At 42.5% G+C, this 26799-nt stretch overlaps 1 protein-coding gene across 1 annotated transcript; it reads right to left on the bottom strand.

Moving 5' to 3' along the window:
* Positions 1-1438: 1438 nt before the first annotated feature.
* Positions 1439-26198, bottom strand: ccdc141 (coiled-coil domain containing 141). The gene is made up of 28 exons (XM_026376580.1): positions 26147-26198; positions 24918-25321; positions 23730-23852; positions 23245-23454; positions 19573-19657; positions 18825-18946; positions 18531-18686; positions 17586-17948; positions 17088-17149; positions 16822-16951; positions 16018-16137; positions 15299-15646; positions 14874-15068; positions 14326-14484; positions 14021-14143; positions 13502-13699; positions 12923-13096; positions 12513-12662; positions 10157-10297; positions 8967-9155; positions 8413-8596; positions 8144-8256; positions 6859-7035; positions 6607-6749; positions 6225-6393; positions 5560-5894; positions 3859-5205; positions 1439-3274 (listed from the first exon to the last, which is right to left on the bottom strand). The coding sequence occupies exons 2-28, from the start codon at positions 25077-25079 to the stop codon at positions 3001-3003; spliced, it is 5952 nt and encodes a 1983-aa protein (XP_026232365.1). The 5' UTR covers positions 25080-25321; positions 26147-26198; the 3' UTR covers positions 1439-3000.
* Positions 26199-26799: the final 601 nt, after the last annotated feature.

Below are 26799 nucleotides of genomic sequence, written 5' to 3'. Positions count from 1 at the left end.
GATTTTTGACCATTTTTAGCAGAAATGAAGAGAAACAGCTAAATATATGTGTCACATTTCCTAAATACATCTGATGAAGTCCCATTCATCTGTTTGTTGGAGTAAACAAATCATTGCAAAAACAAAACGTGTTGCAGCCTTGATGGAAGTTGGTGAACGACCTGTTTGCACTGAACCCAACTGATAAGAATGTGTGTGACGCTCTGCAGCCCGTTGGTCTGATTTCTGAAGTTCTGGAGGTTGATTGTGGATCAGAGATGACGGAAGTCACACTGAATCAGCTTGTGTTTCATATTTCTGAACATTGTTTAAATACGAATGTGAACTTCATATCTTCAAATAACCAAGAAGATGAAGAGGAAATGATTTCTCGGATGATTATAAATATAACCCGACTTAAAGCTGAACTGGAATCAAGTTTCAGGGGTGAAACAGGGAAATTGGCTTCTTCTTGTTTTTTTTTTAAAGTTTAATCATCTGAATCAGTGAAAGTTTAATACTTGTTTTATGGAACTTTACACTGGAATATGTGTATTTGTACAGCATTTCACAAACTTGACAAGTTTAAACAGAACGTTTTGGTTTCAACGAACATCGAGCGGAACTGGAATTTAAATGAAGGTCTTACCTGAATTAGCTTTATTTCAATCTCAATATGAAACATTTCCTTCTCACTTGTTTCCCTGTGAACAGCTGCAATTTAAATCTATTCTCTGTCAACATGGGTTTAAATTCACCACCACTGACTGACATGCTCACACAGAGGTTCATGGGAAATGTATTGTTTAGACCCGCCTGCCGCCATGATGGATAAACAGAACTGAAACTACTAGTATCAGTAAAAGTTCTTCATTTGAAGACAGACGACAGAAACGGATCTGTTTCACTTTTTCTAAAATGCAATAAAAACTAACTTCCATCTAAAACCTTAACTTTGTTAAGTTTGGATCGTGGTCTCACTGCAGGGTGAAGCTCAGCCCAGTTAGTTCTTTGTAACTTATCAGACTAAAAGTTTCACTGCACCGTGCCTCAGTACATCAGACTGTGTATTTGTATGTTGTTGTTTCGTCTCTGTATTTCTGATCATGAAGTCTTGCTCTAACGGTGGACTGTGAAACCTGCACTCTGCTCTGTGGGGGTTGTTTCCGATCTCACTCTCTGTTGTTTTGGGGTTTTCCGTCACCAGCTGTTGTTGTTTTCCTGTTTTGTTTTGCTCAGTACACCGGTGGTTTCTTTCTTGTTTAGTCCAACGTTTTGTTTCGTTGTTTGTTTTTCTTTCGTTTCCTTCTGGTCACATGTCAAAGTGTCTTTTGAGAAGACACTGAACTTTACCCCACAAGAAATAATAAAGTAAGTCAAAATCAAAAAACCCAAAGTTAAATAGTGATTCAGAACTATTTATTGTTTGAACAATCAATCTTATAAGACACACCTGGGTAACAAGAAACATGTGTTCCGATGCTTTTGCTCACTTAAAAAGGTGCTATTAACTACTCAAGTAGTTTAAGATATTTAGATGTTTTATGGTAATAAAAATAAAGTGAATCATCTGAAAATCTCCACCATCATAATCAAATTGCCAAATGAGGAAATATCCTTTGCTGTTCCATCACCTGTGGAATCATTGCTAATGCATAACGACTTCACGTGCTGCGCTGACCGACACCTTTATTTGGGGTTTTGCTTTAATATGTCACCACAGTTGGGGATGTTTGGGGTAGATACTGGAAACTGTTCATCCAAACACTGACAAAACCATTCATTTTACTTTACAATGTCCACAGCACAAACTTTCAACAACTGTTGAAATGCATGTTTTCATTTCAATACTTCTCTGGTGAACTGTCATTAAGAGAGCAGATAAAAATCTACTATTACATCTTTTATTAACACCTGCTATTAATATTGCCAGTTATTAGGATTCCATATTCAATCTATCAGTGACAATGATTATTACTGGGGAGAAAAACCCAAACTTCTCTCTACAAATTCAAAATCAACACACTTACAACCCTGAAGAGATCTTTTCTTCTTTCATCTCTAAATACAAGCTGTGTTAGATTAAAAGGAATCAATCATTTCTGCAAACACAAAAGTCAAATGTACTTAATATCTATAATCACTGTTACTTAAAAATGTCATCATGAAACACGTTAAAGCCCTTTTTAAACAGAACCTGCCATATTGCTATTAAATTATAATAATAATAACACGGCCTGGTGGCCGATGATGGGTAGATTATTGGCCTTAGATGCAGAAAGTTCGGGGTTCAAACCCTGTCACAGACACCAGGTGTGTCCTTGAGCAAGACGCCCCGCTAGCTCCCCAGGCGCTGTATGCGGATGCTCACTGCTCTGCACTTAAATGCAGAGGACAAATTTCATTGTGACACATGATAAATAAAGGCTTGCTTTCTTTCTAAATTCACCCTTTATTGGGACAGATGTGTCACAAAGCCAGCAGAACTTCTTGTTTTCATGTTCGACATGTTAATACTTAGGGTCACCGATCTGGTTTCTGGTGAACAATGTGTTCATGTGATAAGACACTGAAGGAGAAACAGGAGGCTCTCTAAGCACCACTACAACAAGCAACTCTTCTGCTGCCACCAAACACTTACTCGCTGTAGTGTTCCTTAGAGAGTCGACCAGGAGAATACCCTGATGGTGTCATCAAACCAAACTGCTGCTCCCTTTGACGCAGTCGTCGAGCCGGCCGGTGTGTGACACTTTACTATTTCTTGTACCAGCATATTGCTGGGTGAACTATGGCCCTTTGCAGTGGTACGTTTGTACCATTTATACAGATTGTGTGGCAGCAAAATGCCACCACATTTCCACTTTCAACAGACTTTATCGATGCCGACATACGCTGAACTGAACAGTGTTTATGACTCGTAAAGTCACACGTACCCATCCTCCATCCCAACTGTTCTTTACCCAGTCTGGTGATGGAGATCCAGGTTACAGCTTGTTAAGTTCCTGCAGTGGAAAAAGGTGATTAGAGCACAATCAGGTAAAGCAGCCACAGGAGAACACAGAGTGTACCAAACCAGGTCTGCCAGTCCACACTGATGGTGTCCAACACTTCAGCCATCGACCACTTATCACTGCTGCTGCTGGCGACCAGCTGAGAGTTCTGATAGTTGGCAGCTCTGACCTTGTACAACCCACCATCTGAGTCCGACGCCTCTGGGATAAACAGGAAGTGTTTCTCATCTTCGCAGGCCAGCACTCGGCCCAGGCTGGTGGCTGACACCTCTCCATCTTTAAACCTGGAGTAACCATGACGACAGGAGGTCAGATAGCACACAGCCCAACTCTGAGCCAGAGGAGCTACAGCTCCTACACCAGCCTGTGGTGTAGGATCCCTGACTATGTAACCAGACAGCTGAAGGAAGGATTTATGATGTGGAAATGTGAAAGTGTTCATGCAGCAGTGCTGGTTTGTATTCACAGGAACACACCAGCAGGTTTATGTTAACTAATTGCCGAAGTAAAAATCCTACTAGCAAATGGCAATATAAAATTAGCACACACATTAAAAGATCACTTCAGCTTCAGTTATTGTTATATGCTGACACAGTTGATCAGAGAAAATGTTTTTTTACAAGCACTAATTTAAAGTCACCAAGTTCACTTCAAGACTGAATTCAAGCCTAAACATTGATATTTGACAATTCTATTTCATTTGAAACCAACAAAAGATAAAAACATTTTCTCCAAACTACTGTATTATTGTGGTTTAATCAGTATGTACATAGGATCCAGATTCAAACATACAGGTCTTTGAGGTGAGACGTGTCGTTAATAATCTAAAGCTTGTGTGTTATTGTGGAGCTGGTTGTATGCTACCCACCAGGTGAGCGTGGGCTTGGATTCTCCTGTCACCTCCACCTCTAGTGTCACTGGAGAGCCCTCCATGACCGTAGCTCTAGACAGGGGCCTGGTGAAGCAGGTAGGGACATATGTAGAGGCTTTTCCCTGGGGAAGAGACTCTGTCTGTGCCCTCGGAAGAGGTGAAGGAGGAGCGGGAAGGGGGGGCCCTTGGATCTGAGGAGTAAGCCTGATCTCCTCACGGATGGCCATAGGCTGACAAATGTCTGGGTCTCTGTCTGGAGTTAGTATATGAGGTGGAGAGGATGGGTGGTGGTGAGGGTGAGCATGCAGGTTAGCTTGCTGAGCCAAAGCCTGCATCTGTGCCTCAGGCTGAGGAGGTGCAGCAGGCCTGCTGCCAGAGTCATGCACACACTGCTGGGTAGATGTGGACGTCAGAGACTCGTGGAGGGAGTAGACTGTCTGGTAGCTCTGGTTATTGATGAATCTATTACTGTTGATGGTGGTGCTACTGGATATTTTGATGTTGCTGATGTCGTTTGGCTCTAGAAGAATGGGAACATGGACATCAGGCAGATCTCCAGCACCAGTGGAGAAAAGGTTTTCTTTGCTGCCAGGCTGTTCCAAGGTACAATGGCCTTCTGAAGAGGAGGACAAAGAGTAAACACCTTGTTGGGTGCCAGTGGTGGTTGCCGTAAAGCTACTGGACGTATCCTTCAATGATGCGGCTGTATCAATTTGTGGCGAGGTCTCACTCTGGGGTAAGAAGCTTGCTTGGGGTGAACTGCTGCTATAGCCTGAGAAAGTTTCCTTTATTATTTGGGAATTTATGGCCTGATTGAGGCCACTTCCTGTGTCACTAAAACATTCTGTCAAACTGTCTTGATAATTGTCAGTTCTGGTGTTCAGCAGGAAACCTGTGTGTTGTGAATAGGTCTTGCCCTTGTTAAGATCAAGATTTGGACTGAGGATTTGGGGAAGGGTGGGGCTTGGAATGAGGTCTGCAGCTTGGAGCAGGGGATCAGTTTTTGGCAAGATACCATGTATGTATGTGACATTTTGGGTGTTTTCACCGTGGCTATTTCTCCGAGGCTGTTTATTTTGACTGTTGTGCTCACTTTGCAAGGAGCTTCTCTTCACAGGAACATCGTTAAGTCTATCTGTGGTGTTGCTCCTGTGGACTAGGTTAGATCCAGAAGTGAAACTCATTTCAGCATTACCCATGGGCAGGTCATCACTCTGAGGGAAGTCAGATGTGATGGTCTCTTCAGTCCTCAGGTTGCCGCACAGAGTGCTGGTGAACATGTTTGGAACAGGAGCAGAACCTGTCAGAGGACACTGGACGAATGAACTGGACTCTGATCTGAACCTGTAACACACACCACAGGAACAAAATCCAGGTCAGACCAAGAGGCTGCCACTTTCTCACTTGTGACTAGTTGTGATAGAATATTGTTGCTCTTGAACAGGTTTGGTGTAGAGTTGTATTTGGGATGGAAGATGTAGCTGTAGAATAGAAGCCTCTGTCAACCTACATTGTTTTAACCAGTTTTTCCTCATATGGTTAAAACGATTCAGTAAATAACTAATGTCCCAGTTTGGTGCGGAACATCTTGAATATCTTGCTCCTTACTGCAGCTTGCTAGTGATGTGCGTAGTCTCTGCTGGTTCTGAGGACTGTAACACATAGGAAAGTTGTGTCATGACTTTGTGTTTGACAAACCTGGTGCTGCTGTGAAGGCTGGTGGGAGGAGTTAGACCACCATCTGTCTGGCTGGATTCTGTCTGTTGTTGAGCAGTAGCAGTACTGCTCCCATGATGCTCTGGCTGAGTGGGGTAGTGGTGGCTGTACTGACTAATGTGGACACTGTGGCAACTAAAACAGAAGCCGTCCTCAATATCTGATTGGACCATGATGGATTCTGGTGTCTCTGCCAGGGGAGGCAGGGAAATGTCATCAGGTGACACACACTCATAATCATCAGTGGACAAAGAATCCTCTGTCATCGCTTCTTGCTGCTGGAGCTCCAACTCCATCAGGCCTCCTGCTGATACATTCTGGTTACAAAGGAAGGAGTATTACAGTTTGTTAGAGGTCAAAAACAATATTCATCACAGACAACCAGAAGAAGAAGAAGAAGTGGTTTAAAAGACACTACAAATTTAGCCTGAGATGCTGATGCAGGAAGCTCCAAAGCTGGGGGAATGTGGGCAGACAGCTTATCTTATATTTATAGTCACTGGCTTTAAGAGGAACATACAGTGGTGTATCATCTGCATAGAAATGAATATTGAAACCGTGTTTTTGAAGCAGTGTGTGTCTGGGAGGTAGGTCTTGAGCCACTCTTTGCTCTTTGAGTGGTTCATGTTTGAACTCCAGGAGATCACCTGCTGTCCTGTTTCTTGTCTTTCCTTCCTACGGATGTCAGTAAGTGATGACCCAGTCCTAGAATATGGGAGAGTGGCCTGGATGGCATGGGCCTGTCGGTGAGCCTCCACTGGGGTGCAGGAGAGAATGAAGGTGTGGGTGGAGAAGTAGGAGGAGGTTAACCTCTCGCTGAAGGAGCAACGACATAAAAACCTGTTACTCATACAGTCGGGATTTTAATACACAATAGAAACGACAAGGCAAAACAATTCATCTCATTTTCCACAGTTTTCCTCCGTGTATTAGTTTTATTTGACAAAAAGGAACAAGTAGTCCAAGAACAATAGATGATCCCAAATTAAATCTAACAGGAATATCAGCACCTGGCCTCCCTCAGTGTACCTTCTCTCTGAGTCTGGCTCCTGACTGGGGCTCTTTCTTAGCTGAGGCTTCTTATTGGCTGCAGTCTGCGTCTTCATGAGAACCTCTCTCCCTTCCTGCTCGCTGGTCAGTTCAGGGGTGTGTCCCGTCTCTTTTAGCTCGTACTGGAACACATTCAGTTTTATTTTTATTGAAGATGATTGTTTTTATTTTATGTTTAGACACCTGACAACATTAACTCTTCTTATTGAATGTCTGTGTGATCATTTTTACCACGTCAGCTGACTCCTGTGTGCTGCGGTTATCCATCTGCTCCTTCTTTTTCATCTTTCGGTTTCCCTTTGTCTTCTTTTCTTTGTCTTCATCTTTCTCTTGTGTCTCTTCCTCTGTCCTCTGCTCCATTGGGCTCTCTTCCTTTATTTCATGCTGCTGCTGTTTGAGACTCTCCATCTGAAAACACCACAGTGAAATAAATAGAATGAACTCATTAAGGTTAATTGCCCGTGTATGTGTATCAGTGTCTAACAATGTGTAAATTACAAATATAAAATATTGTACATTTTTGTATGATTATCCACACCTTACAAACATACAACATATTGTTCTGTCACCCAGTTGGCTGCAGGAGTTGATGTTCCTTTCCCTTCTTGGGATGTTGCTGCTCTTCAACTCTCCAGCTAATTCTTAGTTAGCCAAATTAAATTATACTATTATGACATTTTCTAAGAATTTCTCCTTAAAGTTCAGACTAAATCCCAGAAAAGACAGAAATGACGCAAAGTATGTGTTCCTCATTTATTTCTCTGGACGTTCAGACCACAAAGTGCATACTTCTCCGACGTCTGCTCGGATAGGGAACTGATGAGACACAAACTGCATCATCACAGCATCAGAAGATGAAGATCAGTGTGGACTACATGTTAATCAGTCTGCTACTACAACAGCACATTGGTAAGTTAAATTACATCGAGTTGTTTTAATAATTAAACATGTGTTAACTTCAGAGTAAGCCTCTTGTTCTCACTGTCCAGTGAATAATCATCGTTTTAGCAATGACTCAGGGAACAAAGACCTCATCCCCCACATGAAATCAATATGATCTAAATGAACATTAATTTAACATGAACACTGACGGGGCCACTAGCTGCTACAGGAACTCTTAGCCACATCTACTGACACCAGTCGACACCAACCAGTCCAAACCCAACATACTGAGTCTGTAATGTGCAAACGGAACCTACAAATGAACAGAACCAAGAGTTTTCCAAGCAGCCATTTCACTCGTTACAGTATATATTTGATCAACCACACCCCCTCACTGAGATAAGGGTTTTTGTTCTTTCCCAGGTTAAAGCTCGCTCTGTGAAGTTTCCTAAATGCCTCTTAGACCAAGACTCTCAGCTGGGTCTTTTTAGGCTATGTTAGGAGCTCTGAGAGTTTTCCAAGAAGGTTTGCGAATACGGGCCCTGGAGTCCAGAATCTAGACCAACACAACACTGACTCCACTTTGATTCAGTGCTGCAGAATCATGAAACATGGAAACAAATGCATGTGTTACCTTCAGTTTTGCCTCCAGCTCCATCAGTCCATCACTCAGCTTTCTAATGGACTCCACCATCTGTGAGTGTTTACTGACCGTCTTCTCTACATACCGCCGCCCATCCTCTTCCCCTAAATCATTGACACATGTAAGGACTGTTTTGTTTTGAGGGGCCATGAGCTAATTCACAGGAAAAGGCAAACAAAGTTGTCAAACATATAATCTAAAATCTGCCTCTTCAGAACCAGAGAGGCGGTTCATCATTGTCCCGCTGTGATGTTACTGACCATGCAGCGTGACAGCCAGCTCGGTCATCTGACTGATCCTCTCTTCCTGCTGAGGAACCGTTGGCCAGACGAACTTCTCAAACTGCCTGGAAAGAACAGAGACGGCCTCTGTGCTGCGACACTCCAGCGAAAACTTCCCAACTCGAGCGATGGTTGCACTCGCCTCTTCACACCAGAACTGATACTGTTAATGCAACACAACATACATGTAAATCAAACATAAATGGAGCATGTAGTACCCTGTAGTGTTTGTGTACATACTCTTCAGCTCTTCTTCTTTATCTCCTCAATATAACCATATCATCTGAGACTACATCATTTGATTAATCTTGGATTTGTGAGCTGGAACGAACTAGAACACTAATTAGTATATTAACAGATATTATTATCCTATTATTCCAATTCATTAACTATCATATAAAACTGGGCAAAGACAGTAAATATTTACATTCTGAAAACATTTTGACCAAATCCGTGTGTCCACAGTAAACCAGTATTGTACCAGTAACCAACCTCAACAACAACACAACTCAGTAATCTAATGGACTCATCACCTCCTCCATGGCTTTCTGGAGCCTACAGGTCATGTCTAGTGTTTTTTGGTATTCGCTGACACTTCGCTCAAACTCGCCCATCTGTCTCTGCAGCTCGTTGACAGCGTCCTCCGTTTGCCGGGCTGCGCTCCTGTCCTTGACATCTGACCCCAGCCGGGACATCACAGCCTGCAGACGTTTCCTGAGCACCTGTGGGATCAGACAGAGCAGGGACGTGTTAAGTTTCACTCATCATTAATGAGTTTCCTCGTTGGGAATACCCGGGTTAAACAGTGCCCTCTAAAAGGTGAGCTGTTACCACTACGTTACTAAAAGCATGTTCACAAGATAGAAATTCTTAGAACTTGATTTGTTCAGATAAACTGACAGCTGTTTGTTTCAAACTTATTGTTTTTAAAGCTGTTACATTTTAACCAACCTAACAGTGAGTAACTCCTGATTTTAAATCCAGTCACTTGTTAACATAAAATTAATTCAGACTTTGTTAGAGGAGCTGGAGGCAGAATGCGGCACATTTTTCACATCTGATAATGTGGTTATATTAAACCTGGACTTTTGATATTATATTAATATTCATGTTTACCACTTATTTTCCAGTTGTGTTTTTGAAAGACACAACTGCTGTGTAGTGGTATGAACTCCAGGAGTGGTGGAGTTCTGGATGAGACACTGAACCCTGTACTCGAAAAAGCAGCTCAGCTCAGGGAATTAATAAAGTTTCAATTGTTGATATTACATGATATTATTTAACTGACTGTTAACTTTAAAAGCATGTGCTTTTATTGTAGTAATTAAGTACATTCTTCTAATTGTAAACTAATTGTAGCAACTTAATGTTTTTGAGCAGCCAACTTCCAAATCTGCATTTATTATGTTGGTTCAACTTAACTTCCCCAGATTTTGTCATCACCTAAAAGGGTTTTAGAGTGCGTGAAAACATTCACTGGCACGGTAATGTTAAGCCTGAAACAACCCATAATGCAACAGTCTTTGTAGCAGACAATGTCTCTGTATTATTGTCTCAGTGTTCCAGCCTGAATTGAACTAAGGACTCTGTGGATATGTGACTAACATTTTAACAATGACACTACAGGCCACTCAAACCTGGGTTACCTTGACTTTCCTGTTGCTCTTAAATGAAATACCTGCTGTGCTGTATCCGCATCACATCATACGTACAAACAACATACCTGCAGCTTCTCCTTGTACGTCTCCACCTGCTGAAGCTGGTTTCTGATGGCCTTCATGTTCCTGGTTCTGTCGTTTCTTTTCAGGTAGTTAAACTTCGTATTGCTGAAACGCTTCTTCAGCTCCTTAAAGGAGTCACGAAGCTGAACAACAATACACTGGAAAATCAGTCACCTGACTTCATCAGCTGGTTGTGCATTAAGAAGACAATGTTTAAACATCACACATCCCACGGCAAATACGTCTCTATGGACGTGTCCATGGAAGCTTTTCATAGAAACAGTAACAGATCAGTTCAAATATATATCAAATGAATAAAAGTGGAACTGTTTCATGGTTCGATATTTGGTGTGATCAGAGCAAACTTTAGTATTTATTTCTTGACCTCTGCTTTATTTGTTCATTTTTTTTTTGGTTTAACCAACTAAGTTGAACTATGTTAGTCATGGAAGTGTCATCACTTCATGTACAATAATGTTGGGTGCTTGATCCACCACTTTGGTCCAGACTGAATTGACATACTACTAAGTACAGATGTTCGTGGTCTCCAGATGATAAATCCTACTGACTTTGGGGATTCCATTATGTTTGGTTTTAATGTTGTTAATTAATTAAATGTAAATAATTGCTAATTTACATTTAGTCATTTATCAAACACACACGAGAGATACAAGGCACAATATCTAAGTCAACGAGAAAGAACAAACAAGAAAGAAGAAAGTTGTGGAAGAGTTCTGTTTTCAGCAGGTCTTTGAAAACTGAGGTGGTAGATCGTTCCACCATCGTAGAACCACTAAGCTGAAAGTTTAACCTGGGATCTTTAGAGGTGAGGGATCGTAGATCAGGATGAGGGAGTTCAGGTAGGGAAGTCAACAGCAAAAAGCATTAAACTGTCAGTGGTGTTATAGAAATACTTGAATCACCAAAGTCAGTAGGGTCCATCTTCTGGGGACCTTTAGATAATATGGATCATGGTTATCCAACATGATGCTGGTATATATGCTGCTAGCGTGGTTAAATGGTTCTTTTTGCACAGTACATATTTTCCTTTTTGACTGTTGACTGCATTATGGTCAGCTTGGTGAAGATGTATCCGCATGTACACAGAGACTTGATAAGATTATTTTTAGATCGGGGGGTCCAGACCAGTGGGACATTTCTGCCTCTGAAGGGAGGAACAGCAGTGTCAGATGACCGATCTGTCAGCTGAAGACAGCTGAGACACAGAATCTGTGTATTCGTTAGTTCAACAGACGGAGAAGCAGAAGTTAGAAGCTGAAGAGTTTGGACTGTGAACACTGAGGTACAAAAGTAAAATAATAAAGGTCACATGGAGGAGAACTACCAGGATGTTTAGCTCAAAGTAACACAAACTACATTAAAGTACCATGAAGTAACCATGAAGTACCCAGAACGATCACCTGTAAGAATGTTCTATGTACCAAATAAAGAACCTCAACATAGAACTCTATAGTGGTACAAATATCACAAAATACTCCCAGGGTACTACACACAGTATACGTAAAGGAAAAACCAACATTTCCTACATATTTACTACATTTCATATATTCTACTCAGATTCTGTTTGATTACAAGATGTTATACTGTCACCATGACAACACAACGTTTCCATGGGAACAGTCCACAGCACTTGTTATGAGACAGTGAGGTCCAGTTTACCAGAGAGAGTGGATCCTGCTCTGGGACTTTAGGGACTTGAATAAAGCCAAAATGTGTTCTGTGTGACTTCAGTTATATTTAGACTCTGATCAAACTGAGAGCAGCTGCTTCAGATCGGTGTCGTCCAACTGAAATGGAGTCGCTCGGTGTGCCATCAATTAACATCATTTATCTTAAATGAATTACTAATTGGATCTTAATTAAAAGACGGTCGAGTAAACCAGACACCTCAGCTGATGGATCCTGTGTCTTTCTCTTAGTGGAGGATTACAGACCTTTACATTTACATTTAGTCATCCAGGTGATATTTTATCCAAAATAAAGTAACAAAGCCAAATAAAAGGAAACCTACCAAAAATAACACTAAGGCCAAATGTAACTGATGAAAAAGCCACTGGCTACAAGGGTTCGTCATCCGAACGAGCCCCACCCTCTGATCCACCCGAGCTGTGTCCACGGTTACCTGACCTGCAGCCTCCACCACAAAACCAGATGTGTTATGAAACGTCTCGACGTCAACTCGCTGTCTGTCATCTTTCAGCGTCACTCATGCTTTTAATGCCTCCTCCTTTCTCACATGAACCAGCTGATGACCTGGATCTTTGATCTGTGGCACAGGCTCCAGATCAGCTGGAACCATCACTGCACACAGGTAGAGGTTACGAAAGATGAGCTCACCTGGCTGATGTCATCGTTCAACGCGTCGGTCAGCAGCTGTCTGTGGAGTTTCTCCTCACGTCGAGCTGCTTCACGGAGCCATGAGGAACAGAGAGAGTCCAGATCGAGGAGACGAGTCTCCAGCTGCTGCACACGGAAACATGTGCAACCCTAAAAGAAGAGGAGGAAGGATGCCCACTGTTAACCTCAGTAAAAGTACTGCGAGGTACTGCAACCAGAGCACAGGATTAAAGTACTGGAAGGTACTGCAACCAGAGCACAGGATTAAAGTACTGGAAGGTACTGCAACCAGAGCATTGGATTAAAGTACTCGTGCTGTGTCTGACAGTATCACATTATTAATCCTGGCACGTGGAGCTTTACTGTTGGACTTGATTTAACAGAGCTGTGTGTACTGTGTGTATTCGTACGCTGTGCTTGACGGCGGTGCAGATTTCTGTCTTCAGTGTTGAAGCTGTTTCAAACAGACTCTGGATCTGCTGCCGGTCGTCTCTGTGTCGCCTCAGCTCAGCCTCAGTTGATCCACATAAACCAGTGGAACCAGTTGAGTTGCTCGCAGGGTCTGACTGGAGCAGCGCCTCCAGCTGGACACACAGAGAACAACAATGAAGTGATGACAGCAGTGACTTTTCTATGAAGTGGCGTTAAGCTGGAACAGCTGGAAGTTCACAGTGACGGCTTTGTAAGAATTTGTGTTAATAACTTATATATTTTATTTATCTTCTGTTTTAAGCAACAGGTCCTCAACCAAATGTCACTTCAGCCGGAGACATGAAAATAGAAAAACTTAGAGCCACACTACAAATACACTGCATCTCCTCCTGGTCATGGCCAGTTCTCTGTTCTGCAACACAAGTTCTGTGGAACATTTCACGGTCAGATGTTTTCTGACACCGTCTTAATGACTTGTTCATGATGAAGACGTCCCACAGGGGACAGTTTCTGTAGCACATACTGAGAACTACCAGGAACTCCTCTGTTCCACTGACCTTTTTGGCTGTGAGGTGGAAGCTGCTGGTCCGGTTCAGGATTGATTCGCTCTGCTGGATTTTGTCTTTCACTCTCTTCTGGAGCTTCAGCAGCTCAACACAGGACAACACTTCCTCCTCCTTCACCTCCAGCCTTTCCTGGACTCCTCTCAGACTCTCCCAGCTCCTCACTGTGTACTCGACTTCAGCATCTAGTTTCTGAAAAAGAGGAAGAAATGTCCTAAAAACACACACACACACACAAAACACTGTTCAGCTACAACTGGACCTGCTTTAAGGTCTTCACCTTACATCCAGCAGAATAACTATGACCCAGACCCGGAAGAATCTTCACAGACAACACACAAGATCAGTTCAAAATGTCACAACAGTGGTTCCCCAACAATCACAGTAGCCCCCCGGGGTTCCACTGGTCTAGAACCACTACCAGTAGTCCTTGTGGTCCACGTGAGGTCAAAGTTCTTAAATAACCATCCCACCGTCCAAACACTGCAATGGTCCAAAAGTCAAAGCACTCACAATCAAATGTGGTCTGGCCTGGATGAAGTGCTCCTGCAGCCTGGACGTCTGCAAATCTAAACCCAGATCCATCGAAGTACACGAGTCAAGTAGCTCAGAAACAGACTTCAGGTCTTGCTGGCTCTGAAAACATACGTATAGCAGTCCAGTAGTAGAACCCAGTTAAGGATATATGCTGTACCTGTACTTTGAGTATTTCGTTTACACTACACTTCATAGTACTGTACAGTGGTACCTACTCAGTTCTCAGTTTGTTCTACTGTGGATAAAACCTTTCCCATATTAAACGTCAGTGTAGTGAGTACCTTCAGCAGTCTGTCGTGGTACTTCCTGTAGAACCTCATGTCCTCCTGTAGCTGCTGAGTCTGCAGTTCATTCACTTCCTGTTCGGTTTTACTGAGCCGCTCCAGCATCTGCTGCACCGCCCACAGCAAAGCCTGCAGGTTTAACCCCGATCCTGACACCTGACCCACAAACACACGATACATACCAGACTTCATACAGAGCGTCGTCAGTGAAACTGATGCTTCCTTCTCCTTTTGAACTGTTCTGGTCTCGTGAACTCTAATCTCATCTCGTGTCACTGGATGTGATTCCAGTTCATGTCACATCCTCTCACGTCATGTTAAATTAGTTTAGGTCATTTTACCTCATCTCATGTTAGAATAAGGAAACTAATAAAGGAAACAGGTAGTATGTTATCAAATATAATATAATATCTAATCTAATCTAGTTTCATCTTGTGTCATGATCTGTTAAACCTCACGTCTCCTCATCAAATCTCAAACATCATCCTGCTCTTATGTCACTAAATTAACGAATCTGAACTCCTGATTTGTGCTGGTCTGGTTACCGTGGTAACAGTGTGGACACAGTCGTGTCCCATTTCCTGGGCAGTGTGACACCTCTGCAGCGTTTCCTGCCAGCAGGCATCGACCTGCTTCTTCTTCTGTGGTGACCTGACATGACTACAACTGGATGGACTCTCCTGCTCTTCCTCTGGCCTCCTCCTGCACATCTCCTTCAGTTCTTCCACCTCCTCCTCCACCTGGAGAACAGAAATACCTTCAGCTAACAGCACAGTTAGGCTCCGTGCAGCACGTGCTGTGGAAGCTGGAGTTCTCATGAACCGAAAGGTTAATTTTACTCCTGTAAACAGCATCTCCCAGAGGCTGTGAGTTCCTTACAGCTCAAAGCTGCTGCATGGAACTGAATTACCATCATTTCACACTGACCCAGTGCTGTGTCTGTGCCCCGTTGACCCAAAGAGACTCTAACCTGCTGTGCCGCCCTCAGGAAAGTGACATAGAGTTGTAGCAGCTGCAGGTTTGAGTTAAGCTTCCTGTTCAGACTCTGCAGCTCCTTCAGGACCAGATCAACTCGACCAGTGAGTTCAGGACTAAATGTAAAAGATGAGTCAGCTTCAAGTGAACTGGAAGTGGTACTGGTTCTGGTCTGTTTGCCAATGCTGCCTTTCTTTAGCTGCTCTGTCAGGGCCTTCAGAGGAGACAGTTGTCTGCTGGGTTCACTGGGCGGGTGGCCACTGTCTCTGCTGGTTGAATCTGTGTGCAGAGCTGTGATCTGATCCAGGACTCGTCTGAGGTTCTCTGCATCGAGACCTGCAGACTGAAGACAAACACAAACAGCGTGGGTTAGGAAGGAGAGACTGGAATTTTCATGTCTAGCCACACAACATAACCGAGTCACTAACATTATGTTCAGGGAAAAGGACACAAAGCAGCTCGACACACTTAAACTACACAGAACTTCATCAATAGAACGGTGTGTTACAAAACAAACCAGCTGTGACAGTGATCATCATCATCATCATCTTCAAATGTCCTCGTAGCTTGGTCCTGAGGCTCGTCCCGTCCCACAGACACGTTATAGTAACGACGAACAATAAAGAATTTACCACTGATTTGATGGGGAAAGTTTGATCAGAATCAGAAAACACGTGATCAGAATTAAAAGTAGTAAAAGCCTTGTTTGTGCACCTCAGCCTGTGTGTGCAGCTGCAGGTGTGTGTTCAGAGAGTCTTCAGCTTCACAGAGCTGCAGTCTGGCCTCAGAGCAGTTGGACAATACGCTGCTGCCCTGCTGCACCCAGCTCCACACCTGCAACACAAACACAGTCATGTTTCCGCTCTTTATAGGATGTTTTTTGATTTACAATCATTTCCTGACTCTCAAACTTAACCAGAGGCGGTAGAAGTACATAAAGTGTATACTCAAGTAAAACTGCAACGATTTGACTACAAGGCAAAGTACAAGTACCACTAGTGCTAAGTACATACTCCCAAACCTACTTAAAAGTACTCAACGAAGAAGAGAGTATATGTTGAAGATGTTTCTCCAGAGCTGACGCTGCATTTACTGCTTGACATGACAAACGTGGTTTCAGCTCCACTAATCCACGTTACTTCTGTGAGGAACCTGCTGGTGAAACTGTCTCTGGACTCAGTCTGGACTAAGACAAAGACTGTTTGTCTGAGGGAAGATGATCCACTCGGTCATAACCAATGACAGACTGTTTTTGTAGTTCCAGAAAATCCAACAGAGTGATATGTCTTCACTCTACAGGATCTTGTCAGTTCAGTTTATCACAGTCATGTTAACCTGTTTTTATCAAGAAGTGATCACTGGATTTTGAAACCAGTATATAATTTATATTGGGTGGCTCCTGAACAGTAGGGATCAGCTGGTATTTCTCACACTGATTTACCAGTTTGTAAAAAACCTGGACGTAACTGCAGCTTCAACAGCGACATGAAGACTGTACTGATAAAAACCCAGTGGTACCTTGTCCAGGAGCTGTTCACAAGACAACAGCAGCTGCTGTCTCCGATTGGTCAGGAATGTTTGGTGGGCGTGGTCTTCTCTATTTTCAGTCTTGTTTCCCAGCATGCTCTGCGGTCCTACCTGCTGCCTGCTGCAGAAGAAGAAAGAAATCATGCAGCTGAGTTAAGAAATGTTAGATGTTCATGCACTGAAATGATTCAGGCTCAGGCGGAGACATGTAACCGTGAAGATGCTGAACACGGTTCAGCATTTTAGTATTTTCCTACCTGGGAACATCTTTGGTCTCATCCTGGTCCCGGCTCAGTTCAGACAAACCGACCTCTCCAGCCTGAGTGAGACACCACACCAGTGTGAATTTAACTACAACTATGAAAGAAATGTTAACTCAGAAAACGGAAATAGCATCCATCAATGATTCAAAATGAAAAGATAATGTTTAAGATGCACAAATGTTCACTGAGTCATTATCAGCTTAGCTCCTCGTCAGTAAAACAGTTTCCTCCACTGATTAAATATCTCTGGATCACGAAAAAGAAGAAGCTTCTTCTTCTGTGAAGTTCTCTCCTCTGACATTATAGTAGTAGGTTATGAACCACGGACATTCAGAGAAAACACAGAGCAGCACAGAGACCGTCAGTGACCTGCTGTGTTAAAGTCAAAAGGAGGAACTCAGGTCCGGATACTAGTAGGTCCTAGACCAGAAAACTGAATGCGAAGCAGTCTGTTGACTGGTGGAAGACTTTGTTCTCAAACCTCCCACTTACTTCTGATCTTGATCCTGGCTTGAGATCAAACTTGGAACCAGACTGGAGGTCTCTGTTATCTTCTGATTTGGATCCAGGCTGCAGGTTGATTTTTTCTTTCAACACAAATCCAGGCTTCAGAACTGACCTTAGACCAGACTGAAGGTCTCTGGTCTCCTTTGATGAAGAACCTTTAGGTTGAAGCTCTTTAGAATCTGATCTGGACGCAGAATCTAGAAGTCCAGTGTTCTCTGATCTGGATCCAAACTGCCAGACTGTGGTTTCTTCTGTTCTGGAATCTGACTGCAGGTTCTCTGCTGTTTTCGGTGCTGATGTGGATTCACACTGCTGGATCTGGTCCAGGATCTCATCAGGACCGCACTTCTGTGTTGGACAGAGAGTTTTGAGTTACAACGTTTTATAGGAAGGTTCGAAAGATGGATTTTATTATGGTGACTTTAATGAGTCTCCCTGAGTTCAGCTGTCGTCCATGTTTCATCAGACAGAATATTTTTATATCCAGTCGTCAGAGAGCAGAGTGTAACTGCAGCAGGACTGATATTTATATCCGGAACACTAGACGGATGCTGACAGATCAGGCTCTCACTGCTATAATATGCATCAGCGACAGTATTTTACATTTGATGCATCAGGCGTGTCTGGTGAGTCCACAGCTGTAAACACACTGTGAGCCTCCAGGATGTGGATTCTTATACTGACATTTGACCACATTCATATTATTGTTGTTTGTTGCTTCTGATCATGTATCAGAGCGGAACAATCCCACAGTAAGCTCTACTTTCAGGTAAACCTCTGTCCAACAACGTGGATTAGTAATGTGTAGCTGCCGTGCTGTGTGTCTGTGTCATTATTTAATGCTGTAGCAGGTCTTGAATGGACTGGACTTTTGTCAGCTCTGTGTCGTCTTTGTAAGACACATTCTAATTCAAATGGTAAACTGCTGGCCTGTCTGGACTCTTCCTCTTTCTTGCAGTTCATGATGTTGTCCTTCACTTGTTGGAGCTGGAGCCTGATGGTCCGGTCCACCTTCCTTCTCCGATCCTGCAGCATCTCCACCATCTCCTCCAACTTCAACACCATCCCCCTGCTGCAGTGGGAACTCTGCAGAAAAGCAAAATGAGAAGTAAAAATAGTGAATTCATCAGCTTGATGGTCGACAATGAAACATCCTCAGTAAAGTGAAAAAGGTGGACGTGTGGGCCACAGCTGTTAGATGTTGTAGAGCTGAGGCACTTTCACCTCCTCCTCCTGCTGCAGTGCTCTTCCTCTCTTGAGGAGAACCTCTGTCCTCTGCAGCTGCCTGAGTTTCTGCAGCAGAACACTGCTGCTGGTTAAAACGTGCAGTGACTTTCCCAGAAGGTCTGCATCAAAAACACAAACATACAGTGACAATGTTGCTGCAGTTCACAACCACCAACCAAAGAGACTAAACCAGTTTCTACTTAACCCCCAAACCTAGAAATGAAACCACCAACAACAAAGAAATGTTTGACCTTTAATAAATTAAACATTTTAATGTGTTTAAATCAGGTTAAATCAACTTTTAAATTCAACTGGTGGAGTACACCAATTAAACCAAACCAGACCAGTCTCAATGTTGTAATGGACAGTTTTTGGAATGGCTTCACCTACTGCCAAAGTGCATGGATGAGAGAAAACAGCCTAAAAGGACCAAATCTCCAGCAACACTTGGAGATTGTAAAACAACTTTACTACAAGATCGATTGATTTCATGAAGCCGAAAACTGGTTCTACTCTCTGTAAAGTGTTGCTGGAGGTTTGATCCTTGGATGGGCAGTTAAACCAGTTAATTTAAGGTCACCAGGTTAAACACACACAGCCTTGGGCTGTAAACTAATTTAAACTAGTTAGTGTTCAAATCAGTTTAAAACCAGCTCCAACTTAGTTTGTCTGGTGAACTAGTAAAGTTTTAGTTTCAACTCAACACTTAAAATAAGTGCAGTTCAGTCTAAATTATAACAGTTACCTCTACTCATGGAGTTGTATGTGACCTGTTTCTCATCGTCCGGTTTGATCTGTAGATTCTCAGCTCTGTTAATACTGACACCAAACTGCAGAGAGAGAAACATGGTGTGCTATTTCTCAGATAAACATGAAACTCAACAGTGAGTACAGTCAATTTTAAACATATACTATGTTTTGACAATAGCAATGCTAAAAAGTATAGAGTAGTAGAGTTATTTCACTCTACTACGATGCTACAGATTTGCTACCACGGTTTGTGTATGTCAGATCAATGGCAACAGAATTCTGGACATATTAGTGTTTCCCAAAGGCTCTTCTATGTGGTCCACAAGACAAACAACTAAAGAAAGCGGGACAGAGAGTTGGAATGAAGGTGAGTCTGCACAAGCCCTTGTAGCCCTCGACCATAGCAGGACTTCATTAGACTGAAATGTAAATACAGCGATTCCAATGAGGTGCAAACCAATGGTAACATCCAAGAACATCTGAAGAAGCCTCCCATGTTTGGGAATCCCATTCCTTGGACTGATGGTTTATAGCAAGTCCCCAACCCTGGTCCTCATGGCCCCTGTCTGCCCCCAACTCTCCCTGTCCCACCCACTGCTGATTACCTGGATCAGGTGTTTTTAGCCAATCAGAAGCTGATTGAAAAACAAGCTGAGCAGTAGGTTAGGGAGCACAGGCTTAAAGCAGCGGGTGAGGCCCGTAGTCTTCAACAACACTCAGCTGCTCGTATAGTAGTAGCTGTTGTTGTTGTAGACAGACTTATCGTCCCACTTTATCCGACTCCACTCTCTGCTCACATTTAGCCAAATGGTACAAACCTCGAAGGACGCAGATGGATAATGAAATTTACCACAGAAAGCTACTTGAGACTTTTTGAAAGCACAGAAATGAAATGTTCTTCAGTCACCCGATGTAAACCTCACTGAGCAGCTTGTCACTCAAGACAAAACTGAAAGTAGAGAAACCCACAAGCAGCAGGTGAAGGTGGCTCCAGCGAAGGGCTGGTAAAATCATCTCCAGGCAGGAAACTAATAATGTGGGGATGTTCATAGGCTCCACACTTCATGCAGTCATTGACTGCATTTTCATCCAAGTGTTAAAAATGATAGTAATATTTTCACTTTTTCCAAACACTCCCCTGAACACTGAGGTACTTGAAATGCTTAAAGTGGCGGGTTTTAGTGAGAACCTCTTAAAATGAAGCTAAAAGTTTCTACACTTTGATCTCATCTTGATAGTTTTATTCTAAATCCAGATTACGGTGGTGTACAAAAGCAAAATCAAAAAACTCTGTCACTGTCTAAATACAAACTGTAGTGACCTGGGGGAACCGAGTGTTAGCTGTGCAGTAAGCAACATGGAATTACATCAGAACTGTGGGTAAAAGGGAAGAGAGGACAATGGAAGGAGAGAAAAGAAAAAGTGATGATTACGATGTGATGCAACCAACAAGAGACAGGACGTCAGCGCCAGGCAACACCCCTGAACTGTGGGGGGAGGAGATCATGGCACAAACTAATATCATCAGTTGTCGGACAGAGTTTTAGTCAGAAGCTGTCAGGGCTGCAGCTTCTCCTCCTCCTTCCTCAGGTGATGGAGGTCAAGGACAAAGCAGTGCTCTGCTTTCCACAGCTCCTCAACGAGTCCTGCAGGAAACCAATGCACCGTCAGTTTAAAGTCGTCCTCCTGCATTTGCTGTTTTTTATTTCTGTGCTCACTGTGGCTCTCAACCTGCTCGTCATCATCGCAGTGACACACTTCAGGCAGAGATAAACTTCTCACCAGAGTTTACAAATGATTATTTCTGTGTCCAAACAGATTTAGAAGAAAATATAACGAGTGAACAACATCATTCAACCATGAATGAGTTCCCACATCTAAACCATATCACTTTGCATGAATGTCTGATATCACATTACATGTCTTTGTCTCCCTGCAGGCAGCTCCACACACCCACCAACCTCCTCCTCCTCTCTCTGGCTGTCTCTGACTTACTTGTGGGCCTCGTGGTGACACCGATAGGAGTCCTCAGACAAATAGCCTGTTGGTTTCTTGGTGACCTTGTGTGTTCTCTGTATAATTATGTGAGCTGCTTCATTATCTCTGCTTCAATAGGAGACATGGTGCTGATATCAGTCGACCGCTATGTGGCTATCTGTGACCCTCTGCATTACTCCACCAGAGTCACTGTGAGAAGAGTTAAAATGTGTGTTTATGTGTGTTGGATCAGTTCTCTTCTCTACAACAGTCTGTTTTTAAAGGATGATCTGACTCAACCAGGCAGATATAAGTCCTGCTACGGAGAGTGTGTGATTGTCACCGATTACATTTCTGGAACTATTGACATTGTTTTGTCATTTGTTCTTCCAGTTACAGTCATCCTACTCCTGTATGTGAGAGTGTTTCTGACAGCAGTGTCTCAGGCTCGTGCCATGCGCTCTCATGTTGCAGCCACCACACTCCATCATTCAGGGACTGTACTGAACAAGAAATCAGAGTTGAAAGCAGCCAGGACTCTTGGTATTGTTGTAGTGGTGTTCCTATTATGTTTTTGTCCATTATACAGTGGCTCTTTTATAATAGATAGCTTTGATAGTGCATTACCTGAAACAATTATGTTTACTCTAATGTCTATTAACCCCTGTCTGAACCCTGTGATCTACGCCTTGTTCTACCCCTGGTTTAGAAAAGCTATTAGACTCATTATCTCTCTTCAGATACTGCAGCCTGGCTCTCGTGAGACCAACATGCTGTGAACAGACACTGTGGACTGACTGAAATATGATCTGCTCTATGGATAAAGAAATGAATTGGTGTCAATGTGACAGTTTTTAAATGTTCTTAGTGTTCTATAGACTTAACTGTTGTTTTTTCCAGTGATCAGTAACCAGTTATAGTTGGAGTGTGCCGCTAAAGTGTGATCAAATACATTTGATGACTATTTTCTGCTGCAGTTATCTAACCTGTGTATTTTAGTGCCTTTAGTTTCATGTAATTGTGAATTACGTGCAGCAAATATCTTAGATAGACTAAAAATGTCAGTGGAGGTATAAAAAAAAAAAGAGTTAAATGAACAAATATCATTCAGCTCCTCATTACACCTGTAGTAATGACACACATAGCATTCAGCCTGTCAGCTAAGTTACACTAGCTCATAGTAATAATTCCTCCTGTTTATACACAACATTAACTGAAAGCAGCGGGAAGATATTTTAATGTCAGTGTGAACCATCGAGCAAAACCTGTTTCACTGTTCATTTTAGCATCTGACTAAAACTGTGAATTCTCTTTTAACCTGTAACGACGTCAACGTCTGTGCAGTACAAACTGAGATTAAGATTGTTTTTCCTGCGTCACACTTTACTGTTTGAAATCACTGGAAAAATCAGTGACGCCGCACCATAATAAAAGATACAGTGCCGTGTGAATGTGCTATCATTAAAAGGATCCCGCTGTAAAACACACTGTTTGTTTCCTGTGTTTACAAAAATCCTCCAGAATAGGAGGATTATTTTGTTCTTTTTCCCCATGTTTCACTCCACAGTACCAACAGTACATTGAAGTACCTGTAAGTACAAACATGTCCGTATTTTTTTAGTCCCTTACACTTTAAACCACAGGCTGTGAGGTGACAGCCCAGTTTTCCATACGTCTTGAGGCCTCCTACCTCCTGTGCTTTTTGGAAAAAGTCTGAAGCCAGCATCAGGACTTCCTGTCGTCTCTCCAACAAGTGAAGGAGCAGTGACCATCCCTCGCTCAGAGACGCCACCATGGCCTCGTCCACGTCTTCCCCTTTCTTGATTTCCTTGTTCTTCTTCTTCCTCCGCTCTGACTCTTGCCTGTTTTCCACCACAGCCAGAACTTCCCGCTCATGTTTCTAAAACAACAGGAGTGTAAATGAGAATGTTCAGGTTGGGATTAAAGCACAGTCACTGGGAAAGTTTTACCCAGTTCAAGTCGACAGGAGATCAAGCACATTTCCAGTTTTTTTCTTGTGGATCTAAAATGGTTCTGATCATGTTTCCAAATCCCAGTTCATTTCCAAGTCCTTGTTAAAAAGTGCAAACTTAATATGTCAGGAAATTTTCTGGAGCACTGAAATTTGACTTCACTTGTCTGTTTCTGAGAACTGCAGCAAACGTTTGTGTTCACCTTGAGTTTCTCTATCAGCTGCTGCTGTTCCTGGATCAGCATCTGGTTTTCATCTTTGCTCAGTCCAATCTCACAAAGGCCTGGATGGACCTGAACAAGCTGGAGGTGGAGCAGAGATCCACTCTGTGCACACAGACACGTGGACAAAACAACAGTCACTATTCAAAAAGGGACAAACTGTTTCTAACTCCTCTGTTTTTGTCCTAATGAGACATCCTAATAATGGAACTAATGTTCCCCATTCAATGACTTAGTTAGCCTTCATATTAAAATACCAGATGCAAAGTGATGAGGAGGAAACTAGTATCAATAATAGCTAACAATGACTCTTCATTAGTTTGACTGAAAATAATCTGTTCTGAGTTTGTTCTGGTGGCTAGTTCAGGTCACAAGGAGCTGCATGTGTCTCTGATACAGTATCTGTGGTATGTCGACTGGCAAGGACACATGACCTGGGACCACAGTCACACACTGGGAAAACACCGGCTCACTGAAATGCTGTACTTACTAAAACTATTATATACAATATGTAGCACAGGTACGTTTGAAATCCAGTGGCCTTCAGGACACAGACAGGTGTCAGCTGCTTGACACTTCCCATTGGACCCAGATCAGTAAATAGTTTGTACTAAAACAGGAAACAGCACATGGACAGAATAGAGACTGACCCGTATCCTAAATGGCTCTGAGAGCGTGTGAGAGGTGGGGTACGGCCTGGACAGCTCGCCAGTCTATCACAGGAGTGACATTCACACTGACAGAGCACCTATAGGCGATTTAGAGTCACCTACTAGGAGGAAACCCACACAGGCACGGGGAGAATATACAAATTCACAGCATACTAATGGATTTTCCTCACAGACTTTGTGCTGAAGCTATTGCATCACGTCCAGGCTGGCCTCTGCTCCACTAGTAATACCTCTTCAAACATTTCTCTCACTGGTCTTCGTGGAGAATCAAGTCCTGTCCTACAGCTAATAACTACAGCACAAGGTATTAGAAGATGATGATTTAAAAGAAAGTTAACCAACAATTGAGTCTTTTGAATTACATCAGAACATGACGGCAGACATCACAGGACGGTATACGTTAAGTTGAACCTTCTTCCCTCCGTCCTGGATCCACTGGGTTTTAGCAGCAGTGAATGGAACAGTGTCAGTTTAGGTGAAAAGGTCTTAAAGTACGTACCTGGAGGACGGAGACGACAATCTGTGACTGGCCGGCCTGGATGGCAATGGTGCTGAGTGTGGTGAAAGAAGGAGAAGGCTTCTGGTTTCCGTCGCCTGTTTCTCCTTCTCCAAGGATGACGCATCCCACCCCCCCCGTCTCGTCATTCTCTCCAGTCGTCATGAGGAACGGTTGGAGCTTGACAAATGATGGTATGTGTAAGATTTGTCTTCCAAGTGATCTCTCATCATTTCAACATCTTTCTCATCAAATTATTCTCACTCCAGTTTGTTTGTTTCGTTTTCTGTTTGCATGTTTTCCTTTGTGTTGCTGTTATTTGTAATGTTGGTTCATGAACTAAAGCCAAAAGTCCATCGTGAACAGCTGGAGATCCTGTTTTTTATATATATACACAGCTGAATCTCCTGCAGAACAGGAAACAAAAAGAAGTTGATGATCAATGAGGAAAGAAGTATTTCGATTCTTAAGTAAAAGTACTAATAGTACACTAAACATATTCCAATCGAAGTAAATATGATCGTTAAATAATGGTTACTTATTAAACTGACTGATTTGTACAATTTCAGGAAAAGAGAGAAATATCAACTACCCAAGAACAAACTAACTTTTTAATTACAAGTGACACTATTTTCCACAAACATAGTTCACTTAATATTCCCTTTGCCTTTCAAATGTCTAGTTCCTACTCTGTTTACCATCATCTTGCCTCCATTTAAACACCAATAGTGAGTTTTATATTAGGAATTGATTAACAAAAAGAATGTACACTGCTAATAATGGCCGGGCTGTGATTTGTTAATGCTAATTATATATAGCTTTTGTCATTTAAGGTGTAAAGCAAAGATGACATAGCAAATTATGAGAAATAATGGAATTCAATAATATTTCAAGGAATTAAAAAAATACATTTTAGGTTAATTCATTTTTTTAGCACTTTCATGCAAAAAATGACAAAAATGTAAAGATAAGAGCCATAATGTGCTTTACAAATGAAGTCCTTTTCAGTGAGGTTAATCTTAGAAAAACACTTTAAGTGTTCTGTATAATCAGTATGTAAACATGCCAGTAAACTTACCAACAAATACACAATGAAACACTTCATTATAATGAGGCAGAAACCAGTCATTAAATGATTCTGTAGCAGTGACGTGTGACCACTTTTAACCCCTAAAGAACAAAGAAATGTCCACAAAGGTGAGTAAAGACTAAAGAAACAGTTTAACTCTGACCTGAGCCTCAGCACCGAGATCAGTGCTGTTCCTTTCTGCTGTTGCGTCTGTGGCGCCACAAAAAACTCTGAGAGGAGGGTTCGTGTCAGGGTTAGAGAGAGAGAGGTGGTAAAAATAGACGTGGTTTCCAGTGGGATTATCACACAGCTGAATGACAGAGACACACTGTGTAAAGATATGAGCACATGAAGTGGAACGTGATGAAGCACAAACAACTGAGCAGTTGTTTTCCATTTGTCTACACTGACGTGCACCTTCATCACCACGAGCACACACACTGTCTGCTGCCACAGATTGTCACTGCAGCACCAGATGTGACACCACAGTGATCACCAGATGATTAAAGTTTATAAGTTTCCATCCAAACGTGGGACAAATGTTTGCTATATTTATATTATATCAGCTACACAGTGAGCGTTTCTATCGAGTGCTGGGACGAGTAGGAGCTGCTTCAGTAACACAAACGGTTGGTTGCACACATTTTCCACTTGAGAAGAAGTTGTAATTAAGAGTACAACTTCATCTGCTGCTGTTTTTCCATTTCTTCAGTGATGTTCAAGTCTCATATCAACTCTTCCCTCCATGTGATGCTCCTGCCTCCTCTTTCAGACTCAGCCCCTCCCTCACCTGTTAGGTCTAACTTTGTACTTTAG

Source organism: Anabas testudineus, chromosome 21 (genome assembly GCF_900324465.2).
Source record: "Anabas testudineus chromosome 21, fAnaTes1.2, whole genome shotgun sequence".
In the NCBI taxonomy this organism is placed as follows: domain Eukaryota; kingdom Metazoa; phylum Chordata; class Actinopteri; order Anabantiformes; family Anabantidae; genus Anabas; species Anabas testudineus.
Note: the sequence above shows the minus strand (reverse complement) of the source record. Positions and strands in the feature narration are given on the sequence as shown.